This window comes from Bos indicus x Bos taurus, chromosome 11, assembly GCF_003369695.1.
Source record: "Bos indicus x Bos taurus breed Angus x Brahman F1 hybrid chromosome 11, Bos_hybrid_MaternalHap_v2.0, whole genome shotgun sequence".
NCBI lineage: Eukaryota > Metazoa > Chordata > Mammalia > Artiodactyla > Bovidae > Bos > Bos indicus x Bos taurus.
Window position 1 is genome coordinate 94,264,464 of NC_040086.1, and position 21,860 is coordinate 94,286,323.

At 51.4% G+C, this 21,860-nt stretch overlaps 1 protein-coding gene across 3 annotated transcripts in view; it reads left to right on the forward strand.

The window, feature by feature from the left end:
* Window positions 1-21,860, forward strand: part of LHX2 (LIM homeobox 2) — a 99,918-nt gene that overhangs the window by 14,320 nt on the left and 63,738 nt on the right. For 2 of the 3 annotated variants that reach the window (XM_027556232.1, XM_027556231.1), the window contains exons 2-5: window positions 284-486; window positions 1,399-1,802; window positions 7,451-7,656; window positions 17,439-18,339. In XM_027556232.1, coding sequence (XP_027412033.1) covers window positions 287-486; window positions 1,399-1,802; window positions 7,451-7,656; window positions 17,439-17,726 — 1,098 coding nt within the window. In that variant the 5' untranslated portion in view covers window positions 284-286 and the 3' untranslated portion in view covers window positions 17,727-18,339. Of the gene's footprint in view, window positions 1-283; window positions 487-1,398; window positions 1,803-7,450; window positions 7,657-17,438; window positions 18,340-21,860 lie in introns of those variants that run through there. The other variant, XM_027556233.1, reaches the window with a different exon arrangement.

Sequence of the window (21,860 nt, forward strand, 5' to 3'; positions counted from 1 at the left end):
AAGGGGGTAAAGTAAGGAGGAAGGTCTGTCCAGGCCAGCAGCCGGTCCGGGCCTGCGACCGACTTGGGCTGCATGGGCGGACCTGGGTTCTGAGCCCCTTGGATATGGGCCTTTTGGCGTAGAGGAGGCGTACCACACACCCTGGCAGCCACCCCGCTGCGTTTAGGGCTAGCTGGAGCCACCGAGGGAGCTGCGGGTGCGTGCCTGTTTCCCCGCGGCGTGGCGGCGGTGGGGTCGCAGGCTGACGCAGGCGCTGCGGTCTCGCGCCTCCCTCCCTCCGCAGACCATGCCGTCCATCAGCAGTGACCGCGCTGCGCTGTGCGCCGGCTGCGGGGGCAAGATCTCCGACCGCTACTACCTGCTGGCGGTGGACAAGCAGTGGCACATGCGCTGCCTCAAGTGCTGCGAGTGCAAGCTCAACCTGGAGTCGGAGCTCACCTGCTTCAGCAAGGATGGAAGCATCTACTGCAAGGAAGACTACTACAGGTAGCCCCCACCTCGGGACCCACCGCCCCCGGGGCAGCCAGGACCCCTGGTCTCAGATCCAGTCTTGTCCCAAGGGAGGGTTCCCTATGTAGTCCCCCCCCTTCTCCAAGCCAGTACAAATTGACTGACATCCTTTTTAAGCAATAATCTGAGGGAACTCTTGGAAAGATCTGTGAAGTGTCGGTGGAGAGCCAGAGAAAAGCAGAAGCTGCCCTCTTTTTAGCTTAGACCAAAAATAAGCTTGAGTTGGGCACCCTTCTCCCTCTGAAGTTTCTTGGGTCAACTGGGGCGAACTGAAACAGGCACCCCCAGACCCAGGCAGTCTGGACTGGTGTGGAACAAAGTTGGAGACAGAGACGGGGATCAGATTGGGTGCATTTCCGGGTCTTTCCTGGAGATGGGAGTGAAAGCTGGTCAGGATTGAAGAACCGGAATCACTAACAGGCAGGCTCCAGGCTCCTTGGTTCTCTTCTCCTGGTTTAGGGTTAGGTCTGCTTATTTCAACCGCACCTCCCCTTCCCCTGCCTCTGTCTCTCTCCCTGTCTCTGTTTCTTAGGAATTACAAAGGTCTGTAGGATGCCCAGGCACTGGTGTGGAGGGCAGGGGTAGAGATTGAGGAAGGGATGAATGGGAAGTTTCCCTTACTCCCCAGCGAGGCTTTCCTAGGGCTTGCTCAGACTCTGGGTAAAGTAAAGCCTTTGTAGACACGAAAATGGTTAAGGGAAACTATGTTTCAGGGTTGGACCAGATATGGGCCAAAATCTAGTTCCCTCTTGCCCCATCCTCCAAGTTAAGACCCGGTTGCCCGTCTTGAGTGGATTCCCACCAGTGGTAGCAGCGGTACCTGGAGGAGGGATACGGGGGGTACCCAACCGTGTGTCCCCACAGTCCCTCCCTCGATGGTCCCTACAGGCGCTTCTCTGTGCAGCGCTGCGCCCGCTGCCACCTGGGCATCTCGGCCTCGGAGATGGTGATGCGAGCTCGGGACTTGGTTTATCACCTCAACTGCTTCACGTGCACCACGTGTAACAAGATGCTGACCACGGGTGACCACTTCGGCATGAAGGACAGCCTGGTCTACTGCCGCTTGCACTTCGAGGCGCTGCTGCAGGGCGAGTACCCCGCGCACTTCAACCACGCCGACGTGGCGGCTGCAGCAGCGGCAGCCGCCGCGGCCAAGAGCGCCGGGCTGGGTGCAGCTGGGGCCAACCCTCTGGGTCTTCCCTACTACAATGGCGTGGGCACAGTGCAGAAGGGGCGGCCGAGGAAGCGCAAGAGCCCCGGGCCTGGGGCAGATCTGGCCGCCTACAACGCTGGTGAGTGCGAGGAGCCGCGAGCGGGCCCCGACGGGTTGAGGGAAGGTGCACAGAGTCAGAGGCTGAGGGCAAAGTGAATTTCAGTGTGCTGTACATGTTTACTGTCACTCTTGGCTTCCCCATGCCCACCAGATGACCTGGCAGAAAGCGCCATTAGCTCTCTGGGCTCCAGCCTTTGCGCCCTCGGCTGGAGTGGTCTTGATGCTCCCGGTGCAGTACCTCGAAGCCGAGAAATCTTTTAGAGGGTTTTTGTCTTGGGCCTTTTACCCACTTGGCTGAGCAGAAAGTGCAAGTATCGAGAAAGCATGGCAGAGCCGACACCACACAGGCTGTAGGCTGGCATGGCTGAGGGAGAGGATCTGGGGCGATGGTTGAGCGAGGCCGAGCGGCGGGGGTCCCAAGAGAAAGGACTGGCGGTGGCCCGGGGCCATCGAGTTTGGCCTGGCTTGCGGCCAGGTCATGTAAAGTTGTGCTGTGGGCGGCAGGCTCGGGAAACTTGGGCCCAGGAGCCTCTTGAGCAAAAGCGGGTTGTAGTGTCCTGCCCGATCCTCCTGTTCCACCAGGTCTCGGGTTCCCCCCCTGGTTCTTCTTCCGAGTTCCGGGTGACAGCGGGGCGCCGAGATGAGAGCTGCGACCCTCCAAAGCCGGCGCCCCAGGATGAGACCGAGAAGGCCTGGCTTTGCGCTGGGGTTGGGGTGGAGGGCTTGTTTCGAATTTCCGGCGTCTTTGAACCCTGTGTTGTTCTGGGAGAGGCTCTGCCCCCTCCCGCGTCCCTCCTAGCTCAGGACAGCTGCAGCGGTTCTGAGGCCCGTCAACATCTGCCCGAAGTCTGCACGGCTGGGAAGGTTTATGACTCCCTGGGCTTCTGAACTTGATAGAGTTTATTTGCAATTACTTTCTTTCTTTCGTTTGGGGCAGAATCGGATTCAGAGACTTTGTTTTCTTCCTCCTTTTCCCCTTAGTCTAATGCGCAAGTGGAAACAAAACAAAACCAAACCCCTGAACTGTGCGGAGAGGGCTGTGGTGGGGAAGAAGTCAGGATTATTTTCATCTTTAAAAATCTGAGCTGGCATGGGCAGGGGGTGGAGAATGATAGGTGGGTGGGGGTCCCCTGTTCGCTCCAACGAAGTTGTTTGTTGGGTGATCATGGGGCATATGTCTTGGTGTGTGGAGCTGGGAGGAAAACACAGCCCCCAGTCTGGTAAATGGTAAGGTGGCTGCAGCGAGGTCTGCAAGGCAGATTTAAGATTTGTTGAAAGCTCTGTAAGAGATGTGGCTTTCCAAAACTTGCATCCCTCGGTCACCCCCAACCCTGAACAGACTACCCTGAGTCCAGATCCGGTTCCCCAAAACAAAGCGGGTCTATTTATCAAGTGCGGTCAGCCTCCAGTAGAAAGCAGCGGGCGGGCTGGGCCACAGGGCTCCTGATGGGTGGGGAGCGGGACTATGTTTTCCCTGGGCAGACAGGTTTGCAATGGAAAGGTAGACGGTACAGCGATTTATTTGTGCTTTTTGCTGCTCCTCCACCTTCCCTGAGGAGGCCGCGCCACTCAGAGCAAGATGTGGCTGGAGGCTGAGTTTCAGAGAAGCTGGCACCTCTACAAGTCTGCCCCACGCATGCCTTCTCCTCCTTTTCTCTTTGGTCCCTTTCTCTTTTTTTCTCCTTTTGGGTCTCTAGGCCCCCGTTTCTCTCTCTGCGTGTGTCTCCAGGTTTCTAAGTTCCTGTCTCTTTCTCCATTCCGGTGTTCCTGTCTCTGGCCTTGGCCCGGGCTTTCTAAGCTGGTGGAACCCGAGCAAGGCGCGCTGCCCGTGGCTGTGCGGATTGCTTACTCCGGGCTCCCGGACTAGATTGAGAAATGGGGGCGCCTCCCCGACCAGGCCTCCTTCTCCCCTGCCTGCTCCCGCTGAAGAGAAAGGGCCACAGTGTGGGCCGCGGGCTGTTGGGACTGGAAAGAGGGCCCCGTGGAGGGTGCGATTTCGGTGGTTATGTCCGGGCAAGTGTGTGTGTGTGTGTGTGTGTGTGCGCGCGTGATTCCGATTGTGAGGACTCGAGCTTGTTGGTGTGAATGTCCCACACCCAGGGGCCCAGCCACACGAACCCCCTGCAAAGCTCATCGCTGTGGGGGACAGTCGGTGGAGGAGCAGCGGCACCTTACTACGGGGCAGTGAGCTCGGGCAGAGTGGGGAGGTGGCGCCGTCGGTGCGCCCGGCCCTCGCTTAGGGAAGGACAGTTAGAGCGGCGGGGCCCGCAGGATCGGAAAGTCCTTCCGGGGCGGTGGCCGCCGCGGCTGGCCCTCCTCTGGAAGCCCCTCTGGTCCGAGATCTTAGCTCAGGTCCCGGAGGCAGAACTGAAACCTACCCGACCCCGGCCTCGGGCGCGGCAAGGCGGCCGGAGCCGGTCAGGGGCCCGGGCTCTGCGCCTCGCGTCCGAGTTTTCGCGCCGCGGCCACGGGAGTCCCGCGCGGACCGGCCGGATGCCCAGTTCCCCCAGCCCCAGCTTTGTGTGTGTGTGTGTGTGTGTGTGTGTGCGTGTGTGCGTGTGTGCGTGTGTGCGCGCGCGCCTGGCGGCGTAATTACTGATTTGATTCCAATCCATTATTTAGACAATTGAACCTACAATCTCGTCTTTAGTAAAATGAGGCGAAGTCAGATTTGATTACAGGTTCAGTCCCAGCGACAAGAGCTCGAAACCCGATGGGTTAATAACAGATCACGAGTAAATTATTCATGATTTTACGAGCTCTTTAGCTCCATTGAATCGGCCTAATTGAGAGGAAAAAAAAAAAAAAGAGAGAGAGAAAGCTTGGTTCTCCCCCTCCCCTCGTCCCCTTGCTCCTCCCCGGATCCGATCCTGGGGAATCTCACCCGGCTGGGAAGCTGGGGGCCAGAGTGAGGGGACCTGGGGCAGCAACCGAATCTGGGCCCAACAGCCGCTCCTTTGCCCCTAGTGCGGTCCCCTGCCCTTGCTGCTGGCCTTCCTGGGCCTCCCTACCTTGGGCCGAATTCTTTTCTGCCCTCCCCTCCTTTTTCATCCTTCCCCTTTTCCTCCCTACCCGGCCTGTAACGGCTTTGAAAAAGCCACGCCAAAGGGACCGGGCCTGCCCAAGACCGGGATTTAGTTCCTTAACCTGGACCCTTCACCACACCGCATCCCTACTATTTCTGGGCCTTGGTGACCCCTCTGGCTCTCTGTGTGTCTCCTGATTTTTTTCTGTCTTTGTAGCTGTCTCTCTCTGGTTCTTCCATATCCACTGCTTTCTTTTTCTCTCCCTCTCCTCTTTTTTCCTGGCTCTGTCCATCTTCCCCCATCCCCCTGCCCCCACCTCTCCTTTTCTGTCCATTCTCTCTTTTTTCTACATCTGTCTCTTTTTCTCCTTTCTCTGCCCTTTCCTTCTCCCTCCCCCAACCACCATCCGCGCCCCCCCCAATATAGGCCGAGCTCAGGGCACGTCCCTTGGGTGCGTGGGGTGCCAGGGTCCCCATGGAGCTCATTAACAGCAGCAAGGCCCAGGTGGGGGCTGGGCGGAGGAATGGGCCCAGAGATCCCCTGTGGGGAGGCCTGCCCTACTCCCCAACCCCCCCCCCCACCTCCTGTGGAGCTGGGGACTAGGGGCAAGAAGAGGGTCTTTCCCCACAGCAGGGGGGCAGGGCAGTTTCCATGGATCACATTTGGAGTCATTCTCTGATCCCCTTTAAATTGCTGGATCCCCATTCTTTACTCTGGGTGCTCTCAGTGAGAGTAAAGCCCAGCTGGAGAACTTGGGTGCCTGGTTGCCTGTGGGAAGGGGACTTTAGGAGGTGTAGCTACTTGCTGACAACTTCAAGGTTAGGGATAAGACCTGCATCTTGCACACTTTTTCTGCAGGGGATTACTCCTCAGTTGGGCAGGGGAGGAGTAGGCCACCAGGGGAGCAGGAGTGCTTCTGAGGTAGTATTGCCAGATAAAATGCAGGACTCCCAGTTAAATTTTAATTTTGGGTAAGCGACAATTTTTTTTTTTTTACTGTAAGTGTATCCCTTACAACATTTGAATTTTAAATAAAGGAAAAATACAATTTTTTAGTGTACGTGTATCCCACACAACATTTGAATTTTAATTCAATGAATAATTTTTTTTTTAGTATAAGTGTATACAGTGCAATATTTGAGTTTTGGGCAAACAACAGATTAATTTTCAGTATAGGTATGTCCCATGCAGTATTTCAGATATCATTCTAAGAACTTGTTCATTGTTTATGTGCGATTCAAATTTAACTAGACAATCTGTATTTTTATTTGCTAAATCTGCAGCTCTGTTATGGGCATGTGATGAAACAGGAGATATATTCCCAGCTGCCCACTTTAGGGGGGACTGAATTAATCTCCTATGAGGCACTCCCCAAAGTAAGATGGCTCAGGATGTATTGAGGGGATCTTGGAGAAGGGTCCCGCATGTCCCCATCAGCCACCAGGTTGCTAAGCAACTTTCTGAAGCCCGAGTTTTCCATCCCTGTCCCCCACCCCCAGTGCCTTCCAGGCATTGGCAGCCCCAGCTGGGCCCCTTCTGGATAGGGACACGCTCCCCAAAGAGTCATGCTTCATCTTTGCCAGCCTTTGTGGTGTAGGGGAAAGAAACAGCAAGGAGGCAAGAACTGCAGTGTTGAATCTGGGCTCAGCCTTAACCAATGGTGTGGCTTCATTTCCCTTCGTGTTAGTTTCCTCATCTTTAAAATGGGGTGAATAGCAATTGGAGCAGTAGTGAAGCCCTCCCTAGCCCCACCCCCCCTTGTATGTAGGGCCAAAGGCATACCCTGGGTGTGGAATACATGTTAATTTCTTCCTCCAACTTCCTTCCCTTTCTGGCTAAGTACTGTGCCACTCCTCGAAATTTCCAAAGATCGCTTAACCTCTCTGCCTCATTGATCTCGTTTGTAAAACTGAAAAGCGGCTGCCTCACAGGAGTGGTGAGGATGAAGCTACAAAATACAATTTCCAACCTCCAGCCCAGCATTTCCGGCCCAGGGCTAAGGGGTCCTGCAGTACTTTGGGTGTGGGAACGGAGAGATGAAAGTGGGTGGAGGGTTTGGAACGTGAGTGGAAGTCTATGACTTCTAGGTGCCTGCCCCTGACCCTGTGTGGGAGCAAGGGGCAGGGAAGGCTGCAGACTGCATTTCTCCTTAGGAGTTCAGGGAGAAGCGGGAAGGTAATGGGCCTGCTGTGTCCGAGGTCAAGTGATTTCCCTTTAGGAGCCTCAGTTTCAACATCTGTAAAAAGGGGGGAAATAATGCTTGGCTCAAAAGGTTTTGAGGATGAAAATGTGCATGTAAAGCCCATTAGCACATCTTGTGGAGTTGAATGTCATTGACAAGTTGTCATTACTATTTTTATTGTAACATGGTGGCTCAGAATGTTTTTTGGAATTTCCTAGAGCTGGATTTGAATCCAGCATTTCCAAGCTGAGAGACCCCGGGTATATGGCTCAACCTCAAATTCCCCTATAAATCTATAAAATGGGATAATATCTCCATCTCAGCGGGGTGCGGCACCCGCAGTGTGGTCCTGAGGCTAGAAACATTTGGCGGATCGTGAGGTGGGTGTGGACTTGGCAGTGTAGGGGGTGGGGAGCCGGGCCAGGAGGTTCACCTTCGGCCTCTGCCTTCCCTCCCCAGCCCTGAGCTGCAACGAGAACGACGCGGAGCACCTGGACCGAGACCAGCCGTACCCGAGCAGCCAGAAGACGAAGCGCATGCGCACCTCCTTCAAGCACCACCAGCTTCGGACCATGAAGTCTTATTTTGCCATTAACCACAACCCCGACGCCAAGGACTTGAAGCAGCTCGCGCAAAAGACAGGCCTCACCAAGCGGGTCCTACAGGTCAGCTGGGCCGGGGCTACGGGTGGGGGCCTCGGTGGCGTCAGGACCTGAGGAACCTGTGAGGTGGAACCCCACAGCGGCTGTGGGCTGCGGAAGGACCTCCTGTTCTATGTCCGCCTATCTCTTTATCTTTCCCTGTTCTCTTTCTCCATCTTTTCAGTCTATCTCTGGCTGTATTTCAAGTCCCCCACCCCTACCCCCGCCCTTACTCTGAGGTGTTCTCTCTCCTCAAGTTTTTGTCCCTCGGTGTTTCTGTTTTGTGTCTGTGGGTCCCTCTGTCCTCTTTGTCTACACAATTTCTTTTCTTTCTTGTAAGCAATTCTTAGTTGCTATTTATTACTCAAGTGACACACAAATATGTTCATGTTGTAAAAGGTTCAAGCATTTCAGATAACTCTAGAGCTCCCCTCCACCCTGGCCCCTTATACCACAATGCCAGTCCAAGGCAACTGCTGTTAGCCCTTTGCTCCTTCTGCTGCTTGCTCCTCGCTTGCTCTCTCTAGTTTCTTTCTTTCTGTCTCTCTCTCTGGATTTTCCTTCTGTTTCTTTGTTGTTTCTTAGACTCTCCCAGAAGCAAGGTTTGGTAAGGGAGAGGGGTTAGGGCAGATCCCCTGGGTGGAAGTAGATGGGTGCCTCTGAAACTGAGCAGCCTTGCGCTTGTATGGAGTGTGCTCTCTCGATAGAGAGGATCCAGCGTTTTCACCAGATTTCCTAAGGGTCCCTCCATCCCCTCAAAGATGTTAAGAACCTCCTTTGGGGAGTCCAGGGTGACCCAAATTCACGACAGTGTCCTGGATCACCAATTTTTAAATCTTCAGCTCCTCCTCTTACTCATTTCCTTGATCCGTGGCCTTAAATCACTTAACCCCTCTGAGCCTCAGTTTCCTTATATATGAAATGGGCACAAAAATTATCTACATTACAGGAGCTATTGAGATAATGTAAGTCCCCATCACGGTAGCTGGCACTTAACCACTCAGTGGATGGTGGGTGAGAGTAACATTAACTAGATTCATCAGTTAACATATTAAATAGTATAAACGATTATTCTGGTGGCTGGACTTCAGTTTCCCCATCTGTATAATAAGGTGGGAGAATATCTCCCTTTATAGCCAGTTTAACCAGTTTATTCCTCAGACCATGTGATTGTAGGGATAACAACGCACATTTTGAGGTAAGAAAATCGAGAGAAGTAGTGATCTGTCTGTGGTCTCATAATAGGAGGAGTGGTGCTGGGATTTGAGTGCAGGCTAGTCCGTCCCAACTTCCAGCCCCCAAGTCTTTGAGGACTGAGGGCCCGGGGGTGGCTGGCAACACCGGTAGGTGACGGGTGATGATGACCCTGAAGGCTGTGAAGCCACTCTAAGTTTTCCCGCGAGTCTGTTAGGACTTAAAAAAAAAAAACATTTTGGGGGTGACAGAAGTAGCAGAGGGGATTGTGGCGCGGGTGAGGATCCGCAGGTCTCCGGAGACCGTGGAGTCCGGATGCCCAGTGCGGCGCACCAGGAGTGAGGTCAGGGGCAGCTTGGTCTTGCCGGTTCGGTGACGTAGCGGAGGGAACTGAGGGCCCGCCAATGGGACGCCGTTGCGCCTCTTGGGCCCGCCCCTCTCCCCCCTCCCCGCAGAGCTCCGCTAGCCCCGCGGTTGCGTTTGGGTCCGCCTTGCCCAAGGGTTTCTCTGGCTGGGGCTCGAGAAGAGGCGGGGATCCTGCCGCGTCCCCGCTCCGTTGGGGTCTCGGGTCCCGCTGGTCCATTTCCCTCGGACTTGTCCTTTTGGGGGTTAGATCAGAGGACCCTCCTTGGCGCCCCCTCTGTTCCTCAGCCCTGGGGAATTTGGACTGTAGGGAATTCCTGGGGGGAATTTGGATCTGCAGCCGCCAACTTCTCTCTGGTTAGTAGTCCTTTCTTTCTAAGATGCCCTTATGGTGAATTGGTGATTCTCACCTTTCCATGGAAAGGATACGTGAATCAAGCCCTTGGAGCAGGCAGGGTCAGGAACAGGGGCTTGAAGTCAGGCAGAGCTGGTTCCCTTCTGTCCCTGTACTCAGTTGGATGTGTGTTTTGGATGAACTAATTACTCCCTCTCTGAGCCATAACTCTCTTATCTGTAAAATGGGCACCATTATGGCACACACACCTCCACACTTAATCCAGATTAAATGAAATAAAGAGTAAGCACCTGTAGTTGGGTCTGAATGTGGAGTGAGGAGCCAGTCTCTTTCAGCCTTAGTAAGGCAGGTGGCTTGATTTAGGAGTGCTTTGCCATTTCCAGCATAGTTATCTTTCATCTAACCAAGTACCTATTGACATCAGGCCCTGGGGACCCAGAGATGGATGAGCCACAGCCCTGGCCCTGAAGAATTTCAACTATTAGGTGTCAAGACTGACCCACGATCAGTTTCCCCATAGTGTGATCAATTGGGAGGGGAGGGATTCTGTGGAAGACCAGGGGAGAGACCAGTTACCTACCCTGTGCATGAGGAAAGGTTCACCTCGGTGACCTGGGTCTAGGCTTGCCCCTCCTCCCCTAGAATCCTGAGCCAGGGCTCTTAGCACCTGCATGCCCTCTCCACATGGGGACTTGTAAGAGCCAGGACATAGGACTAGTTGACAGAGAGAGAACCACTGACAGTTATGGTATGTCTACTAATCAGTATATGCTTGAGTGGTCTCCTGTGTCTACTATGTGTTAAAAGGCTTATGACATACATTTACTCATCAAGTCCTCACTATCAGGCATCATGATAGTGATACTCCTCGACTGTATAGATGAGAACATTGAGGCCCAAATGATTTTCACTTGCCCCAGGTCACACTTTGCTGTTAAGTAGCAGAGCTGGATCCAAATCCAGGCCCATCTGATAAATGGGCATTGCTCCTTCTCCCTAAGCCAGTCCAGCAGAGACTGCCTCTGAGTATCGTTTAGAGCCTGAACGTCGCTGGGGTGAGGTCAGTTGTACCTGAAAGGCACACTGGACCACTGTTCTCCCTCCTCCCCTTTCTCCCAATCTCCTGTACAAATCCTTAACATTCCCTAATGGCACAACGGGTCATGATTATGCAGCAGTTTGCGAAGCATTGTCTTTCCAGTCAGTCATCTGTCTCCCTTACCTTAATATTTACCTGCTCATTTGCAGATGAGCAGCTTAAGAACTAGTGAGATGAAGTGATTTACTTGAGGATACAGGAACCGGTATTGGCAGGGTGGGGCCCTCTCCCAGGTGTTCTGACTACTGATGGGCCAGCTGGGGGCAGTTTGGGGCCAAGCAGCCGGTGGGGCTTTGAAAGGTAACACCTTTCTGACATACCAGCAATGTGATTTGGACACTTTAACGTCTCCTCTCAGAGCCCACATCCTTGTCTTTGAAGTGGAGATAATAATAGTTCGCACCCTGAGAATTCCTGAGGATTGAGACAGTGAATGGGAAGCATGATACTGCCGCTACAAAGTAGGTGCCCATGAAATGGTTTCTCATCACTGGCTACACCAGCTTAATGGTGCTAGGCCTTGGGTGCCCCCTGCAGGTTGTGGTCTGCATGGTGGGGCAGGTTGAGGTTGAGGCTGTGTTCCCAGAAGTGTGTGTGTGTGTGTGTGTGTGTGTGTGTATCTAGGGGTTCTGGGCTGTTACCAAATCTGTGATACATAAGCACCATCAACATGGCGTGCCTGGGGTGCAGTATCCCTGCCGGAATTTGAAGCTGATATGACGTCCAGACTCAGTCCTCCCACTGACTCCCTGAATGGTTATGAGCAAGTGACTTAACCTCTCTGAGCTTCAGCTATAAAATGAGGATGATAATGCTTTCCTAGGTGGTTGCAGGGAGTAAATAAGATGACATGATGGGTAATTTATAAAGTACATATTAGGGACTCAATACATACTATATTTCATACACATTTACCTAGCACGGTTCAGTCTACCATTCCCTTTTGCACACATTTAAAAGTTTAATTATCTTCATTTTGCAGATGAGAAAACTGAGGTTCAGAGAGGCTAAAATCCTTGCACTGAGTCTCACAGCTAATCAGTAATGAGAGGAGTCAAGCCAGGATTGGTCTGATTCCGGAGCTTTTCCAGTATAGCATAGTATAGGGATTGAGATTCTCAGCGCCCCCTCCCCTTGGATCTGGTTGCTGAATGCAGCAGTGTGTATGTGTTAGTCACTCAGTCGTGTCCAACTTTTTTTGACCCCGTGGACTGTCGCCTGCCAGGCTCCTCTGTCCATGGAATTCTCCAGGCAAGAATACTGGAGCGGGTTGCCATTTCCTCCTCCAGGGGATCTTCCGCACCCAGGGATTGAACCTGGATCTCCTGCATTGCAGGCAGATGTTTTACTGTCTAAGCTATTAGGGAAGCCCTGAATGCAGCAGTACAGAAGGGAGACTAGGGAAGGAGTGAGTCGTAGATGCTACGTCTTGGTATGCAAGTGGGAATTCTGTTGTAAAGCCCTAGGGGCATAAAACATGCTCAGAATTTTCACTACCAACAGCAGGACAGCCTTAATACTTGTCACCAGTCAGCAAAGTGACTGGGAGACAGAATGGCCCCTTGGACAGTGGTCCATTAAGACGTTAAGCTTTACCAATTCTTGGAGACCACTCCTCAGCACATCCATGCACCTCCGTGTTGCCTCTCTTTTCTCCTGGAGAGGTGTCAGGAAGACAGAATATTAAGGTGCCATAGACTTGGGGAAGGGGCTGATGAGCTGATGGATTTGGATGGGTGGAGGTCTCCCTAGGGGTTCTGGGTGTGACTTTGAAGGAGAATACATTTTAACAATCAACAGTTTAAAAACATTCTTCAGATGCCATTAGTCATCACTAACCTATGTGAGAGCTCAAGACCCGAGGATACGAGCTTTCCTCTGTTCACTCACTTCAACACGTACCCGGAGCTGCCATCTTCTGGGTGGGGCATGAAGTACTGAGTATTCAGTGGTGACCCCAGCAGTGAACAGGCCTGGCTGGAACTGTATGGTCCAGGGGGAGACAATGTCCAGCAAGGTAGTGTATAAATAATTAAAATGGTTATAAGATTGAGCTCTATATTTTTCCGTATATTTGAAATATCTCATAGTTATAATATCTTTTAAGTGACTCCAGGACCATTTAAGTTTGCAGTAGGCTACAGACTGACCGTGTTCTTCTCTTGGTGATCAGAGTACACTGGGGCTAGCACAGGTATTGAGAACTCTTGAGCAGATTCAGTGTTGTCTAATCCAACATTTCCCAAATGCTTTTGGCCACAGAGCTCTTATTTAACTCTTGACAAAAATAAAATAGAAGAAGTGCTAGGATGGAAAAATATAGGGGCGCAACGAGAGCAGAAACGTGAGGCCCTGACCTGGGGAGGGTGGTGGTCGGGGTGGCTTCACTGAGAAGGTGAGGTTTAAACTAGGCCTTCAGTTCACTGAGCCTCAGCTTCCCCACCTGTGAAATGGGGACAGTGAACATTGTTCTCCTGCCGTTTGTGCAGGACTATAGAGACTGTTTGATCTGGAAACGGACAGCTGAAGTTGGAGGGAATTTTATAGATGATTTGGTCCAAATCTCCCATTTTAGAAGAAAGGAAACTGCAACCCATAGATGTAGACTAACTTGTCCAAGGCTCCACAGCAAAGTAGTTGTAGCCCTGGAGCTGGAATCAAGGGGTCATGATGTCCAGGCCACTGCTCACATTTTTTATTCTTTCAAGAAAACTTTCTTTAAAGTTTATAAATAGCCCCACCATACAGAAGGTTAGAAAAATAGAGGGGAAAATTACCCTTATGAGGACACAGGAAACCAATAATCCAGGTGTACAGTTTGGAGGTCAAGTAGTGGATGGGGGTATGGGCCCAGCCTGCAGGGACTCACCTCTCAGCTCTACCTCTTTGGCTGGACTGTAGGCCTCATTCTTCTCACCTGGCCATAATATTAGTGTCAGCCTTATATGGCACTAACTGGAGTTCACATGTGTAAAATGCTTAGAACATTGCTTGGCCGTTGCCTTGAGAGTGGATAATACTGATCGTTATTACTTGCTTTATGAAGTTATACCAGAGGATATGATTCATTATTCTTTTTTCCCTCACGTAACATTCATCGCTTCCCTGGTGGCTCAGATGGTAGAGAATCTGCCTGCAGTACAGGAGACCTGGGTTCAATCCCTGGTTTGGGAAGATCCCCTGGAGGAGGGCATGGCTACCCGCTCCAGTATTCTTGCCTGGAGAATTCCATGGACAGAGGAGCCTGGCAGGCTACAGCCCATGGGGTTGCAGTCGGACATGACGAGCGACTAAGCACACGTAGCACAACATTCGTTATAAGACGTTTGCTCTGCGACTGCGTGGCGTGGCTGGGTCCTGACTTCCACTTGTCCCATCTTTGGTCAGATGCTTTGGGTGCAGCCATTAATTTTCATGTCATGAAAAAATGCCAGTGGACATTTTGGGGCTTGAAGCTTTGGTCTTCCTGCTGGTTTCCTTAGCGGTGGTTTTGAAGGGGATTTGTGGGCAAAAAGGGTTTCCCACTGGCCCTCCTGGCCTCCTTGATGAAAGAATCCTGAAGAAGGGGATTTGTGAGGCAAGGTGCAGCCTGCAGGGCCAGTGGGTATCTGAGGAGGGGGCATGCAGCCATGTGGGCTACCTCATTCACCTGGGACTTAAGCCCCAACTGAGGCACCACGCCCCCGCCCTGGGAGATGAATAGGGAGGGCTGAGTGGGTAGAGCAGGTCATCTTCCTTGCTGCGGTTGCCCTGGAGTCACAGCCTGTGAGCACCCCCAAGAGGCCATAGAGATGGTGTGGTGCGGGCCAGTCCCCTTCCTGTATAGACAGGGAAACTGAGGCAGACCCCGAGGTAGAAGACTTGCACAGGTCACTTGGGCAGTGGCAGAAGCACAACTGGAGTTATGAAGTTACAACCTGCGCTCTTTCCACTACACTACAGTTGCTTCTGTTTATTCACTCACGCATTCATTCATTTATTCATTCACTTGCTGACTCACTCAGGATCATGTGGCAGGGAGAGCATGGACTTTTTAACGGCAGATCGTCCTGAATCCTAACCTCCGCTTGGCCTTCGTGTGACCTTGGGCAAGTGACTTTGCCTCTCTGAGCCTCCTCTCTGGTTTTCAGTCTATAAAATGGGGATAATGACAGTACCCCCCTACTTGGCCTGTCATGGAGATAAGTTGTGATGGTGCGTGTTAGAGGAGGGACTGGTGCCTGGCACAAAGAGCTCTGTAAATGTTATCTGTTAGTATTGCTATTAACTCAGTGTGTGTGACTTGACTCTTCATCTTTGCCAGTCCCTGTGTGATATCCCCAGGGACATGAAGATGGCTCAGACAGGGTCCCTGTTCTAATATCCTCTTGGGAGGGGATTTAAAAAAAAATACCCTGGAGAATTCTGGTGACGCCTGGCTTAGGGTGAGAAACAAACTCCACATAAACCCCCACGGCAACTGGCTTTTGCTTGAGTTGTTGACTTTCATCCACCAGATTCCCAGTGCCTCAGATCCAGTAAAGCAGAGAAGGCCGTTGTGAAAGATGGTGTCATTGTTTACAAACCACTGTTAGGGGCAACGCCGGAGCAATAGCAAACAGCCAGCAACTAACTGGTTCCAGCCCTTCCCAAGGGCTTGGAGCCCCAGACCAATGGGCGATGCACTGCCCCCCCACCCCACCCCCAGGCTTCCTGCTCCTGCTCGGAGAGTCAGACTCACAGGGTATTCACGGGGCCACACACTCTTAGGATAGGATGGTGGCAAGAGCATCAAGGCTCCAGCCTTCTTTGTCTCCCCCGTCTGAAATGACACTTTGGGGGAGTCATCTTCTCTCTCTGAGGGTGTCTGGGGACACCTCCATCATTTTCTCTGTCGGTCATTCTCTGGCCCAGACAGACACACAGTCTCACCCCTGCAGATTTCTGTGGGTTGAGCAGGGAAGAAGCCCCGACCCCAACCAGTGCCTCTGGAGGCTGGTCTTAGAAGCACTGTCCTTATTTGTGAGCCCCCAGAAGAGGTGATGGGCTTGCTTTGGGCAGAAGGCCAGGGGAAAATGTGCTTTCTTCCTGGAAGGAGCCAGCATGCATGGGAGAGAGCTTTGTTTCCCAACTTCACAGTGGCCATCTTTCTCCTTACCCCAGGATTCTTGAGGCTGTGCTTTTAAATTGAGCCCAAGTGGTATCAGGCCACCAAAAAGACAAGTTGGAGGCCACAAGCCCCCCTCTCTGGGGTGGTCCCCAGGGTAGGGTGGGGCCAGGAGTTGGTCCTTCCCATCCCTGTCTGAGACACAGGGAAGACAGGCAAATGCAGGCACATCTGGAAATATGCAACTGGACACCCCAGAATCTGTAAAATTCCCTAAGCCCCTTTCTTTTATGGGGAGGTTTCTGGCGGGTGTTTTCCTCACGCAAAGGGAAGTGAAGGCGCCCAGCCCTTTGGCCTTTTTTTCTTTGCAAACTAGGACCTCCCACCCCCCTAGATTCTCTAGGCTTCTCCCGAAGTATTTTGAGGACCTCAGGGTACAGTGGGATCTCTCTATGCAGTTTGCTAGTGGTGGGGGGTGCTGCTGTGTGGACAAGTTTTGATGCTTTGTGTGTACAGGCTCGTGTGCAATGGTGTGGGCGTGGATGTGTGCCTGTGTCTGCGCCAAGGGAAAAATGAAAGCAAACCCATATTCTCTCTCGCGGGCATTCTTTTCATACCAAGCTCAGTAACTGCCCTTTCCTCCCCCATGAAGGACGCTGGGACGAGGGCAGGTTGGGAGAGGGGGATCTTTAATTGGGCAGTTGTTCCCACTCTGCCTGGAGACCTGAAACCCAGTGGTCCAGGGTGCCTTCTCTGAGTGATGGTGGCGGGGATTAGGAGCAGTATCGTTTACCGACTTGAGTCCTCTGTGTTCTTTACACCATTCTGGTATTTCCCAGACTTACCATGAAAAACTTGAAAATTGGTACCAACAAGGACTTGTGGGATCTTTGCCTGTTTAAAGTCGACTGCTGAGAAAAACCTGTGAACCATGGTCAAAAATGATGGAAATTTGGTTTGTGCGAATCTTCTAGAAGAGAAGAGAAATGCAACCTGAGCCACATACATAATTTTACATGGAAAATTTCCCAGTACCTTCGTTAAAACAAAAAGAAACTTGTAAAATTAATTGTAAGGCTATATCTTGTTTGGCCCAATTTGTCCAATAGAAAATATATTCATGAAAATAAAAGTGACCATTGAGATATTCTACCTCCTTCTGATATGGTTCTACCATTCTGATATATGGTTCTCAGCTACAGACCAGCTGTTTAGGGGCTAGGCTCATTTCAAGTGCTGGGTAGCCACATGTGGCTAGTGGCTACGATATTAGAGACTGGGGCTGAGTTCTGGAATCTTCTAACAAGGGGAGACCCCCATTACAGGCAGTTTGAGGAAAGGATGTTTTTATTGTATTAAGAACAAAGAATTGCCAGCCAGACCTTTTTTTAAAATTTTTTTTTTTTTTTTTTTAATTTATTTGGCTGTGTTGTGTCTTAATTGCAGTACTGGGGGTCAATTAATGCCCCGAGGTATAAGGGACCCTGACACCCCAACCAGGGATCAAACATGTGTCCCCTGCATTGGAAGGCTGATACCCCCAGGGAAGTCCCTAGCCAGACTTTTAAATAAATCCCTACCCCCACCCCCATTCGGGCAGAACCCCCATTAGCATCTCTGGGCTTAAACAGTTGGAGCGATCTTTGCTCATCTCCTGTTCCTGCCCGCCCCGCCTTCCTCTGATCACCCCTTCCCTCTCCCCCACGCAGGTCTGGTTTCAGAACGCCCGGGCCAAGTTCAGGCGCAACCTCTTACGGCAGGAAAACACGGGCGTGGACAAGTCGACGGAGGCGGCGCTGCAGACAGGGACTCCGTCGGGGCCGGCCTCGGAGCTGTCCAACGCCTCGCTCAGCCCCTCCAGCACGCCCACCACCCTCACAGACTTGACTAGCCCCACCCTGCCGACTGTGACGTCCGTCTTAACTTCTGTGCCTGGCAACCTGGAGGGCCACGAGCCTCACAGCCCCTCGCAAACGACTCTTACCAACCTTTTCTAATGACTCTCGGCCCCACCCCCACCTCTGCCCCCGCCCCACAATTTCTTTAAAAAAGAAATTATCTTTAGTTGAATTCCAAGTGTATTTTAAAATAGAGGCTTTGAGCAACTAACTAACCACATTTTAGGATCTCGCCTGGAAACTGAGGAAGAAAATAATTGCGCCCCCCCACCCCCGGCTGACACAGCTCTGTGGACTGGAATTACTTGGAAGATCTATCTGCAACACAACATTTGTGTCACTGTACAGTTTTGTGGACTGAGCGAGGAAAAACAACAAATAATTTAAGTTGGCTAGAGCTTCTGTATTTTCAAAGACTGCCACGTGCCTTAGGAATACTGTTTTATCTCCATACTTTGGATGACTTGTTCATTTTTTCTCTCCCTCTTTTTCTCTGTATATTTATGACCAGAGCAAAAATGTAAAAAAAAAAAAAGGAAAAAAAAAGTTTGTTACTTTGAATAGTCCTAAACAGAAAAGAAAAAAAAAAAAAGGAAAAAAATCAAACCCCCTCCAACGGTCGCTTTGTTGTTTTAGAATTTTAAGGTGGAAGTCTGTTCGAATATCAGAATTTGTAAAATCTAACAAGTAATAAAACCACTTATTGAAACTAGTTGGTGCTGCTGCTGTTGAGTGAGGTGTGAAATTCACAGGACTTATAAAAGTCTTACCGAAACCCAGAGATAAATTCCAAAGTCTTCCTCTCTTTATCTATGATATTTAATTATAATGATTTATAAATATTTATTTATAATATTTGTGGGGTCCCTCTTTGTGCCAGACTTTGGGCTGCTTGTTGGGATCCAGAGATGAAGTAGACACAATCCTGCCCTTAAGGAATTTAGAGTGGAGGCAGCGACAGACAAGAGATCATCTTAGCATGTGTGTTATGTACCAAGTGAGGAGTGTGTAAGCAGAATGCCATTCATTTATGCATTTGGTCTTTCAAAGATTAAATAAGTGTGCCATGCTGGATACATGTGACAAAGGTCAGAGGCCATCACACCTGCCTTTTCTGCTCTTCTCTGGGCTGGAAGGGTATGTCACGCAAGGAGGGAGGCCTGTTCGCATACGGAATGAATGCCGTCACCAAAGGGCAGCTTAAGCTCAAGCTTTCCTAATGAAAGACACAGAATTTCAGAATCTTCCACCGGGGCAAAACCAAATGAATTCAGTTCCTTTACTAACAAAGTGTCAGGTAATCACAGAAATCCAGAGCAAAGATGCATCCAGAGAGGACGGACGACGAGAGCAGGCCGAATGACGCTGGACTCTACTGTTGAGCAGTGTGAGCTGAAGGAAGTCATTTCATCTCTCCCGGTCCCAGTTTCCTCAGCGAGGGGTCAATCATGACCCTTATGTGACAGCTGTAGTGGGGGTGAAGGGAGATGTGTTGAAGGGCCCAGCAGAGGACCTGGCATCCGCAGGAGCTCAGTGTATTTCATGGAATGACAAGTGACATCTTAGGACCACCTTGCAGGTGGAGAGCAGGAATGTGTGTATCCAGGCATTGCCTTGCTAGATGGATCAAGCAGGTGTGGCAGCGGTCCACTGGGCATCTTACATCCCACCGTGTTTTGCCCCAAGCTGTGCCACAGTGCACTGTTTTTGTTACCAGCTCGATCGAATGCCAGCCATCCTCTAGCACAAACTCCGCAGTGGCCCACCAACTTGAAAATCCGGAGGGAAAATCATGGCTGCTTTGAAGAGACAACAGCCATGCAAGATTGGGCAGGGGAGCAGTCCAGCCCAGGACGGTGATCTGTCTCCCTTCCGCCTCCTGCCATCATGATGGGGAGCTGGCTGGAGAAGGGAATAGGGAAGAAATGTAAAGCCTGAAGTGCCTCACTTTCTGAAATGTTAAACACACCCACACTCATAAAACACTATTGTTGCTATTTAATGCCTGGTAAATAGAGATCAATCAATTTTTTGAAAACTTTTATACTGATGTATAATGTGCATAAAGGGTGCATTTCTGAAAATGAACAGCTTGATTGCTGTTTCCAAATGGACACACCCATGTAACTACCACCCAGATCAAGACACAGGACATTGACAGCACCCAGAAGTCTCCCTTGGGCCCCCTCCCTGTCAGCCCCTCCCAAGGTGGCTCCTATTCTGACTTGTAGCACCAGGGATTAGTTTTATCTGGTTTTGAGCGATACATTTTTGTTGAATGAATTCAGGATTGCCCAAGACTAACCAACTTGCCTGGGGTCAGGCAGCTAGTGGTAGAGGAGCCAGGATTTGAACCAGATCTGTCTCCAGATGCCAAGCTCTCAACCTCAAACAGATACATTCATACTCACACACCCAAGCATGGAGGTTAAGAGCCTCAACTTTTCTGCCTGTCAAATAGAATAATAGAATCTACACCTCATTGATGACTGGGTAAGAGAATGCAAGCAGAGGACCTGGCCCATGGACAGCCACACATATATACCCTGACTCCACAGACATGCACACGTATGCTCTTGAGGCATTAAAAGGATGGATAGACCCACAGGCTAAGATGCTCACTCCCAGACAGCCGCACATATCTTGCAGACAGACATAAACAGGCCCAGACGCTCACAGACCACCCCACACAGGGAGACCCGCACACAAACCCAGATGTGTACATATGCAAACATTTGCAGGCACCCAGACGCCCCCGCAGAGCCAGGCTGTGCCCCCTGCTCAGGCCCGGACAGAGCCGAGTCTGATCCGTATCTCTGTCAGCACTGCCACCCAGACAGAGCAGGCCCTGGAATGATGCCCGGGGGTCCCCCGCCCCCTACTTGGGAGCAACTTCTGTAGCAGCGCCCGCTGTTGGGCCAGGGAAGGGGGCACTGCAGAGGAGGCTCTGCTCTCCCCAGAGTCCAGACTGAGAATAACATACACGGAGTGCGACACTCAGAGAGTACAGGGACAGGGAGGTGGGGAGGGAGGCAAAGAGTGGGACACAAAGAGAAAGGGACGGTGATGAAGACACACAGGCAGAGACGGAGAGGACAACAGGGACAAAGATAAGGGCAGAGAGGCAGAAGGACAGATCCCTAACAGACAGGGAAAGGGAGACGGAAAGAGAGAACAGCCACAGAGTAGCGAGCGAGATGGAAAGAGAGGGAACAGCCACAGAGTAGTGAAGAGGCAGAGAGACACAGACAGGGACCCAGGTTAAGAGACAGAGTCACAGGTGGACGGACGGCGTGATGGAGACAAAGGAGATGGAGGCTGAGAAGAATCAGAGATAAAGGGAGGTCCTGAGAGATAAAGGGAGAGCCAACAGAGACTGAGACAGAGCCAGGTAAACAGGTATGGTCGCTTTGAGGCTGGTGAAAAGTGACAGAGGGAGAAGGTGGCACCGGAAGGACAGCAGAAATAGAGGCTCAGGTTGGAGGGCAGGCACTTGGTGGGGCAGGGGCGGAGTCTGGGCTCAGGCTGCCAGCCCAGCTCTGTCCCCTGGTGATGGGAGGGAGGAGATGTTGTCATCATTGCCACATGAGACTCTGAGGCAGGTTCCCACCTCCCTATATGCTCCTCCAGAGGGGACCAAGGGACCATCACCAAAGCCTTTTGGGCTCCAACCTGCTGTGAACACAGAGAGCCTCCTGGTTCCTGAGACCTACACCCAGGAACAGGCATTTCCATTTCCAAACTGCAAATTAGGCAATTTGCAGGGGCTGACGTCTTGACTATGAATGTGCTCCGTTCTGTCCCATCCTATGAAGTCTCCTTTCCCCTGGAGCAGGGACATAGGGGGCAGATGGAAAAGACCTTCCACAGTCTTCTTTGCCTTGCAAGAATTCTGGCAAGGTACTTAGTCACTCTAGACCTCAGTATCTTAATCTGTAAAATGGGACCAATAGTATCCACCTTATATAGAGGTATTGTTAGGATTCCATAAATGAGTGTACACAATGCTATATTCGTGGTCTGACTAAATATTAAGGGAGCTACAGGGGAGAGGTGAGAAATTGTTTGAAGAAGTTGGGAGAGACTCCAAGAAGGTGTTGTGTGAGTTGGGATCTTGGACAAACCAAAAGTGACCTGGTGGAGAAGGGGAGAAGGTGAGCATTCCTGGTGAGAACACAGCAGTACAGGCAAGGGGATTCAGAGCACCCTCGGGAGTGGGGAGTAATTTGATGG